General features: G+C 38.9%; 1 protein-coding gene across 1 annotated transcript in view; it reads left to right on the forward strand.

The window, feature by feature from the left end:
• The first annotated feature begins 211 nt into the window (after positions 1-211).
• nlrc5 (NLR family, CARD domain containing 5) overlaps positions 212-20,533 on the forward strand; it is a 39,097-nt gene continuing 18,775 nt past the window's right edge. The window contains exons 1-24 of the mRNA XM_026172974.1: positions 212-388; positions 1,614-1,963; positions 3,121-3,171; positions 5,586-5,654; positions 7,948-8,133; positions 8,333-8,487; positions 9,014-9,145; positions 9,482-9,797; positions 10,567-11,035; positions 11,208-11,370; positions 11,641-11,771; positions 14,377-14,602; positions 14,679-14,920; positions 17,560-17,643; positions 17,745-17,828; positions 17,947-18,030; positions 18,125-18,214; positions 18,486-18,536; positions 18,620-18,649; positions 19,018-19,101; positions 19,345-19,428; positions 19,544-19,633; positions 19,774-19,854; positions 20,100-20,183. Coding sequence (XP_026028759.1) covers positions 1,630-1,963; positions 3,121-3,171; positions 5,586-5,654; positions 7,948-8,133; positions 8,333-8,487; positions 9,014-9,145; positions 9,482-9,797; positions 10,567-11,035; positions 11,208-11,370; positions 11,641-11,771; positions 14,377-14,602; positions 14,679-14,920; positions 17,560-17,643; positions 17,745-17,828; positions 17,947-18,030; positions 18,125-18,214; positions 18,486-18,536; positions 18,620-18,649; positions 19,018-19,101; positions 19,345-19,428; positions 19,544-19,633; positions 19,774-19,854; positions 20,100-20,183 — 3,320 coding nt within the window. The 5' untranslated portion in view covers positions 212-388; positions 1,614-1,629. The remainder of the gene's footprint in view (positions 389-1,613; positions 1,964-3,120; positions 3,172-5,585; positions 5,655-7,947; positions 8,134-8,332; positions 8,488-9,013; positions 9,146-9,481; positions 9,798-10,566; positions 11,036-11,207; positions 11,371-11,640; positions 11,772-14,376; positions 14,603-14,678; positions 14,921-17,559; positions 17,644-17,744; positions 17,829-17,946; positions 18,031-18,124; positions 18,215-18,485; positions 18,537-18,619; positions 18,650-19,017; positions 19,102-19,344; positions 19,429-19,543; positions 19,634-19,773; positions 19,855-20,099; positions 20,184-20,533) is intronic.

A 20,533-nucleotide genomic window follows, 5' to 3' on the forward strand; every position in this document is an offset into this window, starting at 1 on the left:
GACTGCAGCTCGTAAGCCTGGAAATGAGTAGACATGTTATCGCATCTAAGTCCGCTTATGAGGCGCTAAACTTAAACTGTGACGTTTTTGACGTTGTAGAGCTTCACAACAGAGATATAACAAAATACAAAATATCTGATACTCATGTATTATAACAGGCACCAGTGTGTTTTGGATGATGTAAAATAAACGCACTATCAGTCCATATTCATTTTTATATATTATTTGTGGGATAAAGAGAAATAGCAGCAGCTACAACATTTTGCCTTTGTTTAAGAAGCTCCTACAATATGTCAAAAGCATCTTGTCCAGACTGAGACTCTTTGGGAAAACACGGAATAGAATGGCGAACCGCCAGCAACACGCGCTCCAAAGCTCTAGCTCTTCTGTAAGTAAGAAACGGGTTCGGAACTGGAATAATCCAATAAACTAAACCTGATTTTGATGCGCAAAGCAAGCAGTACTCACCCACCGGCCTGCCCGCATCTAATACACGGGATATCGCACTATTAAACCCATGGCATTTCCTGTGGTATGGTCATTCGCTTGCCATCAGATGTCTTGGGAACCCATGAAATTTGCTTTAACACAAATTTCTGCCTGGTCACGCAGTCGTTTAAATACCCAAATACATCATTCCTCCAGAACCCTACTATTTTATATCTCCTTTGTTCATCTGGAGGAGGCCAGCGTATGCCACTGACTTTGCCAATTTGGTGGAGCGTTACACGAAAACGAAACAAAAACTATGTAGCCAGCCATTTCATGAGTTTCGGTTTAAAATGATAGAGACACTGGCTGGCCGCACTGAGTTGCAATCTGCGCCAAGTATTATTGGTGAGTCTTTATTTTATTTCTGAACATTATACTGTAACCCTGTGTCGCAGACTTTTGCTTGTCCGCGCAGCCTGAGTTTGTTAGCTTTGCTGAGCTGTACACAATGACGCAGTCTTTGATGCGCGTTACCTTAAACGACCTCGCCTCGAAGCCGTTTGAGGACAGGCTCGAGACAACGCAGTGGACGTCGATATTTTTTTTACATAAAAGTTTAATGACGAGAAAAAAGAAATGAATGTCGGTATGACGTGTCTACATAAAATAATAATAATAAACGTATAAAAAGCGCACACTCACACAAATGATTCCTAATGATTCAAACGTCCCTCAAAATCGCTTTTTTTCGTTAATAATGAGCGAAATTCACCTAAATTAGAGCACAGTTAACGCTGTTTACTTATTGGAGCACTTTTAGTTGTTTAAAGTGTAAATCTGTGAGGTCGATGGACACATAGAAGTATGTTTTACTGGTTTATCAAGGGCGTGTTAAAAAGTTTCATGGTTTTTTGTCCATGTATGCCTCACTTTCAGTGAATAAAGTGCGGAGCACGTGGTCTCCTGCAAATGCAATGGACGATCGTTTTGCTTTGTGGCTTTCTGTGTGATTATAATGTTAATGCTCACAGTGTTGGGTTTGAAGCATCGACTACTATATTGATGTACGACGATATGAATGTATGATTTGCATGTTTGCTACTTGCTTCCTTCAGTCAAAGCTGCATTTCACAGGTAAGATTGTGACTTTATTTGTGTCTCCCCCTCTTTATTTGTATCAGCCGATGGAGTCTGACCATGGATGAGGAGGTCAACCCTGACCATGAAAATGTGAACTCAGTCTTGGCTCAGGACTCCATTGAATTGTTCCACATCCTCAGCAGTCAGTCGCACTCAGTCATAATGGAGCTGTGTCAAATGATGCCCAGTGAAGCTTGGCGCCAATATCAGCTTGACCCCTCAAGCTCTTCTGCAGCAGGAAGGCCAGAACTCATCAAAACCATGTTGGATTACTTCAGGTCAGCCAGTGCTCGAAAATGCCGTAACTTCCTTCAGAGCGTGTGCTTCTCGTGTGAGAACATTCCCATGCTTCTGGAGTCGAGGCTCATGTCAGTGGCAGGATATGACAACAGTGAGTATAAACTGGTGTTTGTCCCGGACCAAAGCACTGCAATCCTCAGTGACTTTCACTTTGAGGTTTACTTTACTTGTCTGGGTCCTCTGTTCTGTCAAAACAGTAGAACAAAGTGAAAGATCATTTAAAGCAGTCTTAAAAATAGAGTTTTGTTTGGTGAGCAAATGCATAATATACGTGTTTCATGCATACAGTACCAGTTAAAGGTTTGCCTGCTGAGGAGAATAGGGTATAAGCACTGAGGTTGACATGGAAGTGGTTACATTTATTTGACTGTGTACGGAAAGAACCCAAAAATCAACCCCACAGTACCCACAGCATCAGCAGTTTTCTTCAAAGTAACACACTATGACAGCATGAACTAACTTTTACTGTATTAACAAACTTGTTGAATCACCAAATTTAGTATAAATGGTCACTAATTTCTGTTGAATAAGGGTTGGTGTGCTCAGCTCTTAATCTGTTATATTTAGTCAAGTTTTAAAAAAAGAATTAGGGGCAGAGGTTTTAATTTATGGTTGCTCTTCTGTAATCCACACAGTAGCAAATGTATACATAGAGGTTCGTATATATTTGACCACTGGGCAGATTTATATTAAATAGGTTGGTGTCCTGGTATGGAACCAGCTTTTAAGTGTAGTCCACAAATTTGCAGTAGGGTTGAGGGCAGGGTTTAGGAAAGCAATTCCACTTAGCCGACTTTATTTATTCCAATGCTAATACACTTATTCCCATGATGAGTGTATGTAAACTTTTGACCACAACTATAAATGTGGGGCACAGACATCAGAATCCCTTTTTATTGTACAGATTATAACTGGAGTATTTTAAATACTATTACTATAGTTTTGGTGTTGCTTCAAGCATTTTTTATGAATATAATGGTCTTATTTTGGGGTCACAAATTTTTTAGGAGCTGCATTATTTGAGGTTCTTTTGTAGTTGGCATGATGGACTACATTTAGCCTTTCTAGTATCCCTAAGTTGTCACTTAGATGACATTTACATAAAGCCATAGAGACATTTGTTGTCATGTTTTCACAGCATGAAGTTGAATAATACATAAAATATATTTAACCATAGTAATTACAAATGTAACTATAGTTGTGCTTATCTGCATGGCTAACAGTGTGACTTTGTGCTTGAATGTTTAGCTGATGATGTACCATCTCCAGCCGCAGAGGACGTGTCTCTAGCAAACACAGGTAGACCACCTCTGTTTGCCACTGTCTCATATCTGTGTGTACAGAATAATTGTGTGGATGTGTATGTGCATGTAAAGATTTGTAGTTTTATTTGTGCTTGACCTAACCTCTAAGCTTACTATAAATGCACATATTTGCAGTCTGCAGGGGATTTTCCATAATTTGGTGTTTTCTTTTTTGGTTTTACATCAGACTGACCACATTGGGTCACATTTCTCTGGCTTGTTTTGTGTGTTTACTGAGCACACCCAAAGCATCTTCCAAATAAAATGTGGCTCAGCCATAAGATCAGAAGCTAAGATTAAATGATAATGAAACCCAAAATGAGGCACTAAAAGAAATTCATCAGATGTTAATGTTTTTGAATTCTCATACGCTTTATTTTTCTAAGTAAAAATAAAGTAAAAGTAAAATGTAATCACAGTAGTATAACACAAAGTCAGTTAAATTTCGGGGATACCAATCTGCCCATTTTGGAAGGTTCAACTATTGTGAATCCATTTTAGCTGCTTTAGTGTAATTGAAAGTGACATGAGGTGCACTGGAGTGGCAACAGCAAGATGATCTCAGAAGAGGAAATAGTTTCGCAAGTGGTTTTGCAGACCATTGTTGTCTCCTTATACTTCTTGACTGACTCTTTTAGCTGGTGTCGTTGTCTTTGCTGGAAGCATGAGATAGCACCTGCAGCCCATGCAGGTTGTAAGAGTTACTTTTGCTCCTCCAGTGTGCCATGTCAATGTGCTATCACAAAAAAGTTTGCTGTGCCTTCCAGCCCCGTCTCAAGATAGTAGAGGTGATGCCTATCTTGTGGAGTCTGTTTCTGACAGTTTGGTCCATGGAGGTTATTTTTTAGGGGTCTAGCTGTGTTCCTCCTGCTACTGCTGTTGGGTTGATGGCCTTCTAGTGCCCTGTCCTGCTCTACTCTTCTAATGGCCCGTCTCCTGGTATCTCCTCACAGTTTTATAACTGTGCTGGGTGACAAACCTTTTTGTGATGACCTGTGAACCTTAATGGGATGCAGGTACTGTCTCAGGTAATCAGCAGTGACAAGTTCAACAGCAAAAAGCAGAGCTAGAGGAAAATCAGTCAGGAGGGATAAGGAGAGAGCAGTAGTTTCTCCATCACCTGCAAAACCATTCCCTAGTTGTTGCTGCTCCGGTTCCCCCTCACTGGTGTTTTACACCAAAGCAGGTGAAATAGGTTCACAATGGTTTGTACTGATATTTACCTGTGTTCCCTTCATTTTTGAGCAGTATAGTCTTCATTTATCACCCACGGCTGCAAAACAACCATCACTACCCTGTAGGGGTGGGGGGGGGAAATCGATACTGTGTAGTATCGTGATATTTTGTTTGCTAATAATGTATCGATACAGGGACAGCAGAAATCGATATTTTGTTACAAAAAAAGTTTTTGTGGACTGGAACATGCTCTGACTTCAGAGCATGTTGATCCTTTTTCTGAGCAAGAATCCTGACACTGTCCAAATGTGTTTAACTTTTTTTTTGGCAGCAATAAACATGACAGTTTACTTATTTTAATTTAAGACATGTTTTATTTTAATTAAGTTTAAAACTTTTTTTATTTAATGTAAAATTATATTTTGTTTTAATTTACTTTCAAATTCTTCAGTTGCTGAATGGGCTGCATAGTTTTCATAAATTGCATAGTTCAGAATAGCTATAATTGTACCAGATGGTTGCATTCAGTTAAGTTGGACTAGACTGTAGTACAAACCGTTCAGTTTGTCAACAATAAAACTGACTGACATGAGAGAAAGACTGAGTGTGAGACTTTGATATTAGATAAAATGAATATTGATAAGGTTTACCTTTATGTACAGAATCTGAATATCAGAAATCTTTTTTAAAAATTGCAATAATATCATATCGTGCGTTAAGTATTGTGATAATATCGTGTTGTGGGATGTATGGTGATTCCCACCTCTACTACCCTGATGGTGACAATACCACTATAACCATTCTACAGCCACTCAATAGTTATGCCTCTTTCTTTCTCTTTTTAGAAAAGCTTAAATTAGTTTTTTAATTTTTCTCATTTATTTCAGCAATCACTTGTATTAGCTCAGTTTAGTTTACAGTAAAGGCTCAAAGAAAACACACTCAGGGGAAAAGTGAAACCAAAAGCTTAAGATTGTTGTAAATAGGTTTGCATGTATCAAAAAATGTACGTGACTTATTCGTTCGTTTCACTTTGGGATTCCCCCAGCATTTTATTTTTTTGCGTTATTGGTGTGTAGATCATTTCAAAACTGATAGGAAGGTTTAAGAGGTGTAGCTACAGAATATTTGAACGTCTTGCAACACACTTTATTGCATTCATTTTTTTGGCATGTTATACTTTTCTGCAGGGTTTTCATGCACTGTATGTTTTCTGTGGCTTCTGTATTGCAGACGGTTGTGAAAGTTCTAGGCCTGCTGTAACATCTTTAGAGCAGCGGCTCATCAAGCGCCCACGGATCGGTAGGATACACATGTGACTTTTAATTATTCATGCGTTACAGCTACATTCAGACCATCACACAAACCAACAAAGAGAAATATTTAATTCATTGATTTATTAATAAAAACAAAAACAAGAGTTTATGATAAGAAACTAGGAAGAGTTAAAACACAATACAGTAAGTGTGCAGCTGACAGTGGAAAGACTGGGATCCATCTTGGAAAATTTCCAGTACCTATCTAGTTCTCACAATAATTAATCCAGCATGGTGGTATTGCTAATTTAGGTTAAAGTTTTAAAGGACTTATCACTTTTTTAGCACTCAAACCCTTTGCCTTATCTTGGCAGTAAAGCCTGTGCTGCCAAAAAAGCTCTGCCCCTTTGACACATGGACCTACAGGGAGTGCAGAATTATTAGGCAAATGAGTATTTTGTCCACATCATCCTCTTCATGCATGTTGTCTTACTCCAAGCTGTATAGGCTCGAAAGCCTACTACCAATTAAGCATATTAGGTGATATGCATCTCTGTAATGAGAAGGGGTGTGGTCTAATGACATCAACACCCTATATCAGGTGTGCATAATTATTAGGCAACGTCGTTTTCTTTGGCAAAATGGGTCAAAAGAAGGACTTGACAGGCTCAGAAAAGTCAAAAATAGTGAGATATCTTGCAGAGGGATGCAGCAGTCTCAAAATTGCAAAGCTTCTGAAGCGTGATCATCGAACAATCAAGCGTTTCATTCAAAATAGTCAACAGGGTCGCAAGAAGCGTGTGGAAAAACCAAGGCGCAAAATAACTGCCCATGAACTGAGAAAAGTCGAGCGTGCAGCTGCCAAGATGCCACTTGCCACCAGTTTGGCCATATTTCAGAGCTGCAACATCACTGGAGTGCCCAAAAGCACAAGGTGTGCAATACTCAGAGACATGGCCAAGGTAAGAAAGGCTGAAAGACGACCACCACTGAACAAGACACACAAGCTGAAACGTCAAGACTGGGCCAAGAAATATCTCAAGACTGGTTTTTCTAAGGTTTTATGGACTGATGAAATGAGAGTGAGTCTTGATGGGCCAGATGGATGGGCCCGTGGCTGGATTGGTAAAGGGCAGAGAGCTCCAGTCCGACTCAGACGCCAGCAAGGTGGAGGTGGAGTACTGGTTTGGGCTGGTATCATCAAAGATGAGCTTGTGGGGCCTTTTCGGGTTGAGGATGGAGTCAAGCTCAACTCCCAGTCCTACTGCCAGTTTCTGGAAGACACCTTCTTCAAGCAGTGGTACAGGAAGAAGTCTGCATCCTTCAAGAAAAACATGATTTTCATGCAGGACAATGCTCCATCACACGCGTCCAAGTACTCCACAGCGTGGCTGGCAAGAAAGGGTATAAAAGAAGAAAAACTAATGACATGGCCACCTTGTTCACCTGATCTGAACCCCATTGAGAACCTGTGGTCCATCATCAAATGTGAGATTTACAAGGAGGGAAAACAGTACACCTCTCTGAACAGTGTCTGGGAGGCTGTGGTTGCTGCTGCACGCAATGTTGACGGTGAACAGATCAAAACACTGACAGAATCCATGGATGGCAGGCTTTTGAGTGTCCTTGCAAAGAAAGGTGGCTATATTGGTCGCTGATTTGTTTTTGTTTTGTTTTTGAATGTCAGAAATGTATATTTGTGAATGTGGAGATGTTATATTGGTTTCACTGGTAAAAATAAATAATTGAAATGGGTATATATTTGTTTTTTGTTAAGCTGCCTAATAATTATGCACAGTAATAGTCACCTGCACACACAGATATCCCCCTAAAATAGCTAAAACTAAAAACAAACTAAAACTACTTCCAAAAACATTCAGCTTTGATATTAATGAGTTTTTTGGGTTCATTGAGAACATGGTTGTTGTTCAATAATAAAATTATTCCTCAAAAATACAACTTGCCTAATAATTCTGCACTCCCTGTATGAACTCTGTGGTATCTAGCATCACTGTGTTGGTGGCGAATTGTTTTTATGTTGTATGTAGGGGATAGGGAAATTGGGCTTACGTGGATGAGTGTTACACATCATCCCACAGATAATCAGTTGAAATTGATGAGGAAGTCTTTAGTTTAGCATTTAGTTGTGCTGCTTCATGTAGTTGAGCAATTATTGTACACTGCGGGAAGCTGATGTCATCAGAGCGGGCCTATGTCTTAGATATCAAAATAAGATCAACCTGAAACCCAGGGCTGACATTTTTAAGCAATACAATCGCACTGTAAAGAGATTATCTGTGTTATTCACTTCTAACTTTTATAATGGGTTCCACCCACAGATCACTGGGAGCAGTACATCAGTGAAGTGAAGAAATTCCTGCTGAAGAGATGGGAGCGACTCACAGCTGGCCTGGTGAGGGAGGTCCAGCTGGAGAATGTATGGGTCAGCCCAAGAGCGGCAAACAGAAGCAGAGACAGACCTGATCAAACCCCTGGCTCAGCAGACAGAGGGGGCAGAACACCAGGTCAGCAAGACTTCCTCTAATTGTACCAGTTGATGATTGGGCTTTTTTTTAAATAAAGGGATTTTTTAAAAGTATCTTGTGGTGCACAAAGAAATAAAATCATAGCAGTTTTGTATGTTCTAAGCTTTTCATGTAAACTTACCTAATCATGAATATTTGAAGTCTGCTGCACACCTCACATCTTTCTCACCAAACTCAGAGCCCGATGGGGATTACGGGTATTTGGAGTCCAGAGTGACGTTGGAGACGTTCCTCCAGGGATGTATGGGTAAAGTGACAGTTCTGGTGGGCCAGACTGGATCAGGAAAAACTCTGCTAACATCCTGTTTAGGACAGCAGTGGGCTAGTGGATTAGTAAGTTCACTTTTTGTCAACATTTATAATTATTTGCGTTATCAGACATGTTCTATGTTCATCTGTATGGCTAGTGCTGGTCTTATTTGTATTCAGAGGAATAAAGGAAGAGCCATTGTCCCAGAATTTGCATGCTAGTGTTATAAAAACATAGAGCAGCTTTATTTCCATACTGTATCCATACTGTATTTACTGTGGTTATCATTATTAGAGCATGCTGTAGGCTTAGGAACCATCACTGACCTTGCAGAGGTTGCAGATGATCCAAACTCTGCATTCTCATTGTTTACTGGAAAAACCTAATCAATAAATTATCAATTTGGTGCATTAAGAATAAAAGTAAAGATACTCCTGCTACTATCAGGCAGCTACTTGTTCAGCCATTTTTCCACTGCAAACACGTTTCTTCTGGAGCCAATGAATGCTTTTTACAACTTTCACATTTGTGAAACTACCTAAGCTGTGCAAACAGAATTTGATATGACTTTTTTCCTCTGCCAATTGTTCTCCTCTCCATCTCATCCAGGGTCCTATCCCTTCATCCTTTGTGTTTGTCCTGCTGGAGTTTCGTCAGCTCAACCTACTGTCACACCCTCTTTCACTATCAGAGCTGCTTTTCCAGTACTACCTCCCTCCAACTGGGGGAGAAGATGCAAAGGTACGCACGTAATGCTTGAGTAATACTTGTTATAAAACAGTACATTTGTGATACTAAACATAGGGATGCATTTCATTTAAATCAAAATCTGGTTTGAGCTAAACCCCTTCACATAGTTAGTTATGCTTTGCACTCTGGGATGTGACAGAATATCATATCATATTAGTGGTAAAATGAATGTAAATTGAAGATCAGAGTTGTGTTTGTGTAAGAAAAAAAATGAATCCATGGGAAAAGGGCTACAGTTTTATGAACTCATCAGCTGATTTGGGCCAGAGTAAACAAACTACAGGTGTGAAATTCAACTGCTTCTAAACGTATTCTTCATTTGAACAGAGAGCCATTATCGACTACCTCCTTACTAATCCAGAGCAAAGCTGTTGGGTACTGGATGGCTATGATGAGTTTCACGGCAAACTCAGCAGACAAGAAGTGCAGAGGAAACCGCTGCACTTAGAAGATCCTCTGCCTGTCGCAGACCTCATCTCAGGGTTGCTAAATCGCCAGATTCTTCCAGGAAGCACTGTGCTGGTCACCTGTCGTGTACGGGATCTTATAGATTTGGATGGCATTTCAGATAAAGTAGGCCAGCTGCTGGGCTGGGACCAGGATGAGATCAAGGAGTATGTAGACAACTTCTTTGGTGCAAAAGGTGAAAACTTTATTTACTTGTATTTACATTGTTGTTGGGCTTTATTTAATTATTTTATTTGTTTTATTTATTTCTGTAAAGCTTTGAGGAAGTGTTGTTTTTGGCTCTTCTGTATTAACTTAATTTTTCTCTGTGGAAGTTGGTGCTTAGTATATATAATCAAGGCAATACAATTATATCAAGTTAGAAAAAAAAGGAATAATTCACTTATTACTACTTTTTTGTATTAACTGATAAAATATGGTTTTCTGGACATCAGATTTTTGCTGCATATTCATTTCTTGAAAACATCTAACTCTCTCTTTCCCCACAGCCAAAGTTGTCTCTGATATTTTTTCTCGCTTTCTCTTTGACTCTTACTTGACACTTGTCTGCATTTTTTATTTTCTCTTCAGTTATGGTTGCTGTGGGTTTCAAGACTCACATAAATATCAGCCAAGTTTGAACTTGCATGTTTATTTTACTTGTTGGCAGTATCTTATGTAAATAACCCTAATCTGGGATTATCTACATTTTTTGCAGTGCTATATTTGCTCATTTAGACCTGCAAACCAGCACCTGTATCCAGGTATAACTGGCAAATTGCTAAAATTTAGACTTTCAAACTAGTAGAAATGAGTAATTTCCACATAAAACAGGACCTCATGCGTAATAGCTGCATTACTAACATGAAAAAATTGGTGTAAAAATAATAAATAAAATTCTTGTGCACATCTATCTTAAATGTATGTTGTCTTTAACTAGTTTAATCATCATTTACACCCAGCAGATGTAGCTCTTAGAGAGCAGGCAGCACAGCTCCTTCTCTCCAGTCGACACCTCCTCGCCATGTCTTCCATTCCTGCCCTATGCAACATCTGCTGCATCTGTCTTGAGCATTTACTGCTGCAGTGTAGAGATAAAGACACAGGAGGAGCACCGATGCCTGATGAAAAAGGAAGTAAGGCAAGGACAGATGCTCAGGAAGCAGAAGGAGCACAGATGTCAAGAGAAGCCAGAGGGGAGGAGGGCAATAGAAGAGGAAACCCTGCACAAAGGAAACAAGAGGATGGAAAAAGAAAAGGGAGCAAAGATGTAATAATGGATGGAACAAATGGCAGACCTCAGCTGACTCCCACTTCACTCCAAGTCCCCGCCACCCTAACTCAGGTCTACCTCACTGTTCTGGCCTCATTTCTTAGCCGAGCCCCTAACCACGGAGGAGATGGCAAGCCAAAAACTAAAAGATTTCCTCACAGGTAGAGACGGAGCTGTGAACTCACTCTAGTGTATCACCATCTTGAACATTATATTTCAAAAAATATAAAGTAATTAAAAAAATGACTATTTAGAAAAGAAAGCACCAGTGTAGCAAAAAACGCGTCATGCTTCAGTTTATGGATTATCTCTGTTTTCTGTCTTTCCGTGCAGTGCTGTCACCACACTGACCATTCTGAGTCAGTATCAATCGGAGCTGTGTGAGCTGAGCCAGCTGGCTTGGAGAGGCTTAGAGGAAAGCAAGATACTCTTTTTGAAAGAAGAGATTCCACAGGAGGTTTTAAAGTTTTCATTGAAAATAGGACTCTTATCACAGGTCAGACATGAATGCATGCATTAATGTCCTCCTCATATCTGTGAATGTCCACAAAATCCTTGTTGTCGAGTGTTTGCATGCTATTTATACTATTGATACTATTAATAGATTTGCTTAGTGGGCAAAAGTTATTTGTGTTTCCTTACAGTGGGCATAGATAGGGCTGTGTGTAGTAAACAGAGTAAGGGTAGATAAAGGTTGTCCCTTTAGATGACTTGTCATGTTTGTAAGATATTATTAATAATAACAGAATTACTTACCTGCTGTTAGGTGGAGCTCAGACGTCAGGACGGGATACTTGCCAATGCCTACTGCTTCATTCATCTGACAGTGCAGGAGTTTTTAGCTGCACTGAGAATCATGACTAGTAATGATGTTAATGACGCACAGCTTAAGAAGAGGTAAGGAAGCCAAATGGAGAGAAATATGGGTGTAATTTTTAAGATGATTGCAGTGTTAAGACCTGTTTAGGTTATATAGCCCACCTGATGGAGAAACTACGGAGTCACACGGCAGAAGCTCTCTACTTTTGGCATCAAAACACGGTCAAGATGACCTGCTGAAGTTCTGACCAAGTATCAGAATTGGGAAGAAAGGTGATTTAAGTGACGTGGCGTGGTTGCTGGTGCCAGATGGTCTGGTCTGGGTTTTTTTCCGAAAATGCTGATCTACTGGAATTTCCCCACATAACCAACTCTAGTTTTTACAGTGAATGGTCTGAAAAAGAGGAAATAACCAGTGAGTGACAGTTCTCTGGGTGAAAATGTGTTGGTGATGGGAGAACGCGCAGAATTCTTTGAGCTGAAAGAACAGAATTGATAATTCTAAGAACCACTTGTTACAACCAAGCTGTCTACAAGAGCATCACTGAATAAGTTACAAGTTGAAACAGATGTGCTACAACAACAGGAGGCCACACCGGGTGCCACCCTGCCAGCTAAGAACAGGAAACTGAGGCAACAAGTCACATGGGCTCACCAAAATTGAACAAGATTGCCTAATGGGTCTGGATTTCTGCTTTGACATTTAAACAGAAAGGTCAGAATTTGGTATAAGCAACATGAAAACACCTTGCTGAGTCTGTACCACAAATAATAAAGACAGTTCTGACGGCAAAGGGTGGGGGGGGGGGTATAACTCAAAATTGGCAAGGTGTACCTAATAAAATAGCCAGATACTATTTTAGTCTACCGGCACATACACAGTAACCCCTGCACTTTACTCTCTCACTGGTGAGGGACAAATTCAAATGACAGATAACAGTATAACATTCACGACATTATTACACATTGATTGATTAAATTATCCGCAAATTTACATCCTGGAAACAATTTTGTTAATTAACCAAATGAACAAAATGTCCTAAATACGGTCACCTTTCTTGTTGCTGCCCTAGCTGAATGACGCTTCTGTGTACACCTGTCCTCCCAACTTGGTGCTGGGCAGTCTCTGCCTGGTCCCGAAATAGATAAGTTCCTTTCAGATCAGGTAGACACTAGTGTGTGATGGAGTGTTTGAAAAGCTGTGGAAACAAAAGTTTGTCGCCTAAGCTAAAAGAGAAGCTCACACACACAGCAGAATCATGATGAATATATTTAAAGATTCAACAGTTAATTAATGAATCTCATTTAGAATATGTGGAAGAAAGCAAGATGGAATTTGACTATGTAAAGTCACACGGTATACCAGGAATAACTCTGCCATGGAAGCAACCTGAGCTGTGCGAGTTAAGCACGCTACAGTACGAGACATATTTGTCCTTAGTCCTTACATCAGAAAACACTGATGTAGGCATAAAGTGACGGCTCAAATCACACTGCGAGAGTCTGTGAGACTGTGCAAAGGTGGGGGCACTGAAATTGAAATATGGCACAGCTGACATAACTAAGCAGCAGGCGACCACAGTCACTCGCTAAGAGGCCTCTTGTATGTGGCTACATGTAGTTTAACATATATCACAACCCCGGGTTGTACTCCACCACATGCTACTGCTTCCTCTAAAAATGACAATGCAGCTTCATGGATTTATTTATTCTTTTGTGAAAGGATGTTGTTTTTATCACGAGTCATTTTAAAAGCAGGAATTTAATTGCATCAGAGCCCACAGATGCTAAGCTCCACCCTCTGACATCCAAATTGCACCCTTCCCTTATAGAGCTCATCTTCCATCCCCTTTTCAGCTTCAGATCCATTCTCATATGTCCAAACATATATAGACTTGAAGCTCCTTCTCTAGGACTTTTTTAAATAACTGCAGCCACGACACAGTAACTTGTGCTTTAGAGTATTTAAACAGGGGGCACGCATTCATTAATGACTTAAATTTTAATTAATTAATTGCTTTTTTAATTGCTGCAGCACTCAGGTTTACAACACCATGAAATCTATTCATACAGCTGTATTTTAATAAATCTCACATTGTTTCCCCTAAAGAATCACTACATTTTTTTGATGTGTGATATGGATTTGTTCACACTTTAATCATATTTAGTTGACAAGGTGGATTGCAAAAAGGACCTCACCCATACCCAGTTCCTTAAATGATTAGATAACAGGTCTGTTTGCTCACACTTCCTCATTTAACCCTTTGATTTCACATGTTTCTGAGTGAGGTTCTGGAGGCGTCTGGTTTGAAATCAGTCAGGCAGCTGCAAAATGACTAGTTCAGTTCTGGTTTTGTTGTGTTTCATTCCGTGAGCATTTGGGGAATGTAGTAAAATTAATGCACCTGAACAGAAGAAAAGATGCAAACCATTCAAACTGGTGTACTGTGCTTTCTTCCCACTCTGTTTGCTTTGTAGGCTGCACTGTAGAAGTTGTTTGTTTTTGTCCTACCTGTTAAATCTTAAAATAATATTATTTATTGTATTTCAAAGTATGCCAGGTCATATTATTATTATTCACATCTCCCAGAAGAGTGTTGAAACTATCATCTGGACAGTGTTGTAACATGCTTTAATTTGCATCATAATTCAGAAGTTGACTTTCCTCTCATTATATCCTCAGATTCAGTCTGAAAACTCGCTGGACAACCAAATCAGACCAGAAGACGGTCTTCACTGACTCACTGTACCTCTATGTTTGCGGTCTGGCTTCCTCAGAATGCACTCCAGCCCTGGTTGAGTTAGCCAAGGTTTCTGGCAGAGCCCAAAGTTGGGTCCAGAAACGGCAAGACCTTGTTCTGACATTGCTCAAAACCATGTGTAACAGTAACACTCTGACCGGACCAAAGGTAGAATGAAAAACAGGAAACAGATTTTATTTTCTGTCTCTTTGTTACTGATCTTTTCTTTGCTATATTTTGCCAGATACTCCAGCTTTGCCACAGTGTTCAGGAGAGCCAGAACCACCAACTCGCCAAGCAGGTTTTTGGTGTGAGACCCAAACTGGAGCTGCGCAACATCTGGCTGTTACCGAATGATATCGAAGCTCTGGCTTTCGTAGTTAATTCAGCCGATCATAATGACATCGGTCTGGACTTCGGAGCGTGCTCCATGGAGCTGGAGTGTTTAATAGTTCTGGCCAGGTGTCAGGGCATTCATAACCTCAGGTGAGGCTACACAGATGTTTACGAGTTACAGTAGTTAAAATGTAACAAAAACCCTCCAGAAACCTACGTGTAATTTTTTTTAGCTAACCTAAATAAAACTAGCAAAAATAAACTATTAATTAGAATACAAAAGTTTATTTTGATTTTGAGACAAGGGTTTTTATTATATTACTGTACCATCCTGGATATGTTAAATCTTACAGGTCAGCATTTATTTGAAAAGGTTTCACAGGGTTATTAATATGATATTTGTGGGAATGCACTATAGGACCATTGGAAAGCCATCATTGTGACACATGAGAGTGTTGAAATGGACGGTGTTGATCTGTCAGAAATTATAAAACCCATGTTTAGCCCACGGACATGCAGAGAGAGGACTAGTCACACAGCAGCAGTGAATGTTGTTGTTAATAGAGCTGCAGCTTTGCCTTTGACATTCCTCAGCTGACTGGCCACCTGTCATACAGTGACAGTGAATGAGCTCAGTATTCTTGTTACAAGAAGACAGAAAATAGTCTGGACTCAACTGCAAAAACACAACCACTGATTCTTTGAAAGTATTTCTTTATCAACTCGAAAAAGAATGTTTTTCCACACAAGTTTGCACTTGCATGTCTTGAAGAGTGGGTGGGACGGGGCCTATCTGTTTAGCGAAATCTGTAAGCTGCACGTTGTCATGTCACATTGTGTTAGTCATCTGTTTATACTGCCTAATTCTGAAAGTTGAAACATCTTTATTGTTAATTTTATATAATTATGCACACTAACATCTAATGTCTGTCTAGCGGGAAAGCTATCCCTCCTTAGTTGCTCTTCCTGATGTTTTCCTTATCCGAAACAAGAATTTAATGACAAATATAGCGTAACCCGTACATATTGTGAAACTAAGATATCTTGGTATCAAATAAAGTTGCATTGACCATAAAGATTTCAGCTCAGACATTAAAAGTAAAGCGAGACAGTGTCTGAAAAAGTGCTGCAGTGATAGCTCATTAATGTGTGTGTAAAACAAACCGAAACCTCAATTTTATTACGAACACCAGTACATCTGCTTGTGGTTATAAAGAGAACCAGTATATAAGTATACAAGTCATAAACTGTAATGATAACTTGGAAAATTAGAATGAGGAAAAATGTGACTGTACACAGCAGTCTATAAGTATGTTCAGAACAGCAGCGTAGGAACTCTATACACAGAAAATATCTTGTTGACAAGATGCAGAAGGTACCTGAAATAGATATTTACAGCTGTGGTGAGCAGAAAATGTTGTTTTACTGACAGTGGTTCGATCCTCCTGTGCAGACTAGAACTAGTGAACAGTCAAGGGTGCAAGCAGAACTTATCAGCTGTTCTCTACAGTTCTCACATAGTTACACCATAATTATTTCATGTGTATACTTTATCTCACCCAGGCACAAGTAAGCTATTAAACTAGATTTTTTATTTGGGCAGTCATCCAACTCTTAATCCTAAACCCAGTACCCAGTTCTTGATCTTGACAAATATGAAAACAAAAAGAATACCGGCACATATTTCTTATTTCATTTTGGACATGACAAATAGAGACCACCCATACATAGAACCAGATGGGCTCCAAACACCAGAGAGTATACAGTGTGAGAGAAAGCATGTGCAAGAAAAGCCACCTGGAAGGCAGCCAATGAAAAGACTATTGAGTGAAAAAAAAGTTGTTATCATCCACATGTAAAACACTAACAATACTGTTGGTACATGTAATAAACTATCCGTCATTATATGATTTAGAAATGTGAAAATTATAATTCAGAAAACTGCTGTAAACCCCCAAACCCTGTACAAATTATACAAGTAAAGCAAACATGATATAACCGGTGTTCAATCCCATCAAATTACCTCTGTCACGGGGATTTAGTTCCAGTTTATTCTGGATTACATAGAGTGAATTATTAACCCTGTAAAGCCTGAAGCATGGATTAATGCCAGACATTTGATTTTCTTTTAATTTGACAAATTGGACAAATGCTGACAATTAAAAAAAATCAATAAATAACAGTTTCCATGTATGAGGTTTCATTTTTTATTTTTTTTTAGAAACATGCTGATGATATAGAGGTCTCAAAATCTCATGTATCAAATATTATACAGGGTTAAAAGAGATTACAGGTTACAACTCCAAAGCTCCTATAAACCTTACTTTGGCTTTCAGTTTGTAGTCTGTGAATCTAGTTTGATTCCCTGCGTCACAGAAATCTGTCTCTGTCACCACCTCTTTAAGAAAGAGTTACCATTTTTTATATATTTGAATGCCTCCTTATTTAGTTATGTTCAGACATTCACACTGACATTTAAACAAATAGATCTCATCTCATATTATGATTCTGGGAATCCGAGTCTGTTTTATCCTCTTTAATTAAAATACTACATTCAAGAAAAGATTAAGCATTGGAATTTCCCACCTGGCGGCTTAGATAATAATTTGTAATTAAAAACATAGCAGCATCAAGAAATATTCTATCAACTATAGAGATGCTGGTAAAAAGCAGTTTGTTTGTTTTAAATTGAGGCTTTGAACTGATTGTTTTTCTTTTTGCAGTTTCTAATCTGATGCTTCCTTATGAATAATAATTACTTTATTGTTATTCACTATGTGTCCTTACAGTTTTCACAGCCGCAAGTATGGGGACAGGTTTGCTGAGAAGTTGTCGTCTGTTTTGCCTAAATTCACATCCCTGCGAAAACTAGAGTATGTTTTATATCGTTGCTTTATTCCTGCGAAAAATATATTAAAGGAAGGTAATTGTCCCTTAACGACAATAATTACCTGTTTGTGTTTGTGTTCACAAGGTTTTCTGGTGCCAGCCTGACTGCTACTGGAGCAGCTAGTTTGGCCTCTGGTCTTCAGGAGTGTCCACACATCACTGATATCAAGTATATCTTCTGTTGTTCAATATAGTGCACGATTAGCTTACTGCTCGATTATCCAGATGCTTTTAATAATGCTGAGCTTAAAGTTTCTGCTCATTTTTCTTCTGGGGGGTTTTTTCAGCGTAAGTGACAACAATTTGAGGGATGAAGGAATCAGTCGCATTGCAGAGATTTTTACCAAACTACAAAACCTTTCGAATGTAGCGTAAGTTCTCACATTTCTAATGCAAAGACTCGTCTGTACTTAACAATGCAGAAGACTTTGTGTGGTGATCATATGTGTGTGTGCTTCTTTGTAGGCTGGGACGAAACAGCACAACCCTGAATGCAGTCGACTGTCTTATTAAAACGATGTCTTCATGTTTGAACATCCAACATGTTCATGCAGAGTAAGACCACACACACATGCACACGAAGTGGCGGTTAAGGCACAGTTATGGCACACGGATTGTTGTTTAAAAGAAAAAAAAATTACACACATTTTAACTCGCTTTTGTCAGTAATGCTCACTGCACTATTAATATTTTCTCAGTCATAGAGATTTGAGATTCCTGAAATTCAAAGTAGCTGATTGCTATTGATGAAGTTATAATGACAAGACCAGGTAAACATAAGTGTGTCATAAACGTGTACTCCAGTCCAGGTTCTTTTTCTTTGCAGGGGGATCAAAGACTTGACAGTAACTTTCTTCCAAAAGTCAGATATGAACAGGTGACTTTTATGCTTATAAACTAAATAAAGCAATAAAATGAACATAGTAAAATTCTGATATATTTATATTTTCCGCTCTACAGCCATAAATCTATACTTGAATCAACAATCAGGTAAGATATGAAACAAACAAGTCAGTTTACCGTAACTGCCTTACCACAGAGATTTGCCAGTTTCCTTGATGAACTTTGCACCTTTAAATGGGTGTCAGCCAAATGTGCATTCACCTTTACTGTTTTCTTTTGTTTGTTTGTTTTTCGTGACTAGAAAGGACGTTTATGTGGATGTTGATTTATTTTTTTAGTTTTAATTTTTTTTTTTTAAATGTTTATTGAGCATCAACAATGTAGTACAAAGATATACATGTAGCAAGTCCACAATGAATGTTGATTTAAATGTGACTCTAAATGTCACAGTTTAGTATTTTTGAGGTTTTTTGTATCATGGACGTTTGCATTATGATGGTGTCATTTTTCTCCAGCTTGCTGAACCAGAATTGGAACAAGTCGGAGATGCAGAAACTTGCTGAATCCTTGGCTCAATGCCCTGCGCTGTCTGTCCTAGAGTAAGATTTCATAAGTACACACCTTCATAATTAGAAAAACCTATTCAGAGCAGATGACACAGACAACATCAGTAATGAATAGAATAGCAACAATGCACTAGTTATTGACTTACTGTTTTCCCTCTGCTAAAGTAGTTGAACAATCTGCAAACTACACTGTGTGCATATTACATTGGTAAATGAATGCTAGCCAAAGGCCTGTCAATGTGTGTGGCTGTTTTACTGTATGTCTTTGCACTCTAGTCTGTCTGGAGGCCAGTGGGATGAAGACATTTTAAGGACACTGACTGAGTTTTTGCCAAAGTTCAGCATTACTGACAAGCTCATGTAAGACTAGGTTTTAAAAGAAATCAATTGTTTGTGTTGTGCTTGCTGTGCACTTTGCTATACCTGCACATAAAACCCAGCAGCATTTAGCTGATGTTTTACAATCTTTTCTCAGCATTAATGACAGCTGCTCATCAGTGGAGGGTTTGGTGGTTCTGACTGCTCTACTGTCTGATTATCCTCCTGTGATGGAGCTTCATGTCAGGTACAAACACGCATTTAATCTTAGCAACCATAGTTGCAGGAACTTCTAGACATACTGTACCAGGAAATGCAAAATTAGATTTATGTTAGAGTTATTGCTGTCATCTCTGCTCTGTATCTGAATGTTTCTTTATGTTGCAGATTACAGGTTCCTGTTAAGGTGTCTATTGTGTTTGCTAGGGGAAGGGAAAAACCTGCAAGCGGAATATCCAAATCTCTCTGGTATGTTAATGCTTCTGTAACACAAGCTTACAACAACAATATATTTGATGTTGCAGAACAATAGTAGGGTAGCATTTAGAATGAGTAAAGCGATCATTTTAAGCTGGTAACCAACAGACCATCAGTTATCTAGCAAAAAGTTTTAATGTTTTAATTGTTATAATGGGTTGTTCAGGTGTATCCTTTGTCCAATAATGATATGTCATCAGTATTAATGATAATCATTCAGCTTTTGCGTCTTTCAGCCTCAGCTTCTGCAATCTGTATCCTGCTGATCTGGAAAGTGTGTTGAGATGTCTGGGAACCTCTTCTGATCTCACTATGCTGGAGTAAGATGAGCAAGAACCATGAAAGTGCACACACCATGGACAGATAATAAAAATAGGACCATTTCTAATTAGTAGATAATAAATTTATGTGTAAAAAGCCTAGAAAGTTTTCAGGGGGAGCCGTATGAATACAAGTGTCTACAATTACGAAGATAATGGTGCAAAGAAAGGAAAGATATTTACAAATTGTGTCGGGCAATCAAAAAAAACTTTCTACTACACATTTGTGTTAAAAACTGATGTCTTGGACATTATTCTAAAAATGACAGTGTATGCTCAGTTTATGAAGTAAACTGAGCATCATCCTAAACCACCTCTTAAATGATGCACCATCATGGTTTTTGCTTACA

Source organism: Astatotilapia calliptera, chromosome 7, assembly GCF_900246225.1.
Source record: "Astatotilapia calliptera chromosome 7, fAstCal1.2, whole genome shotgun sequence".
NCBI classification, from domain to species: domain Eukaryota; kingdom Metazoa; phylum Chordata; class Actinopteri; order Cichliformes; family Cichlidae; genus Astatotilapia; species Astatotilapia calliptera.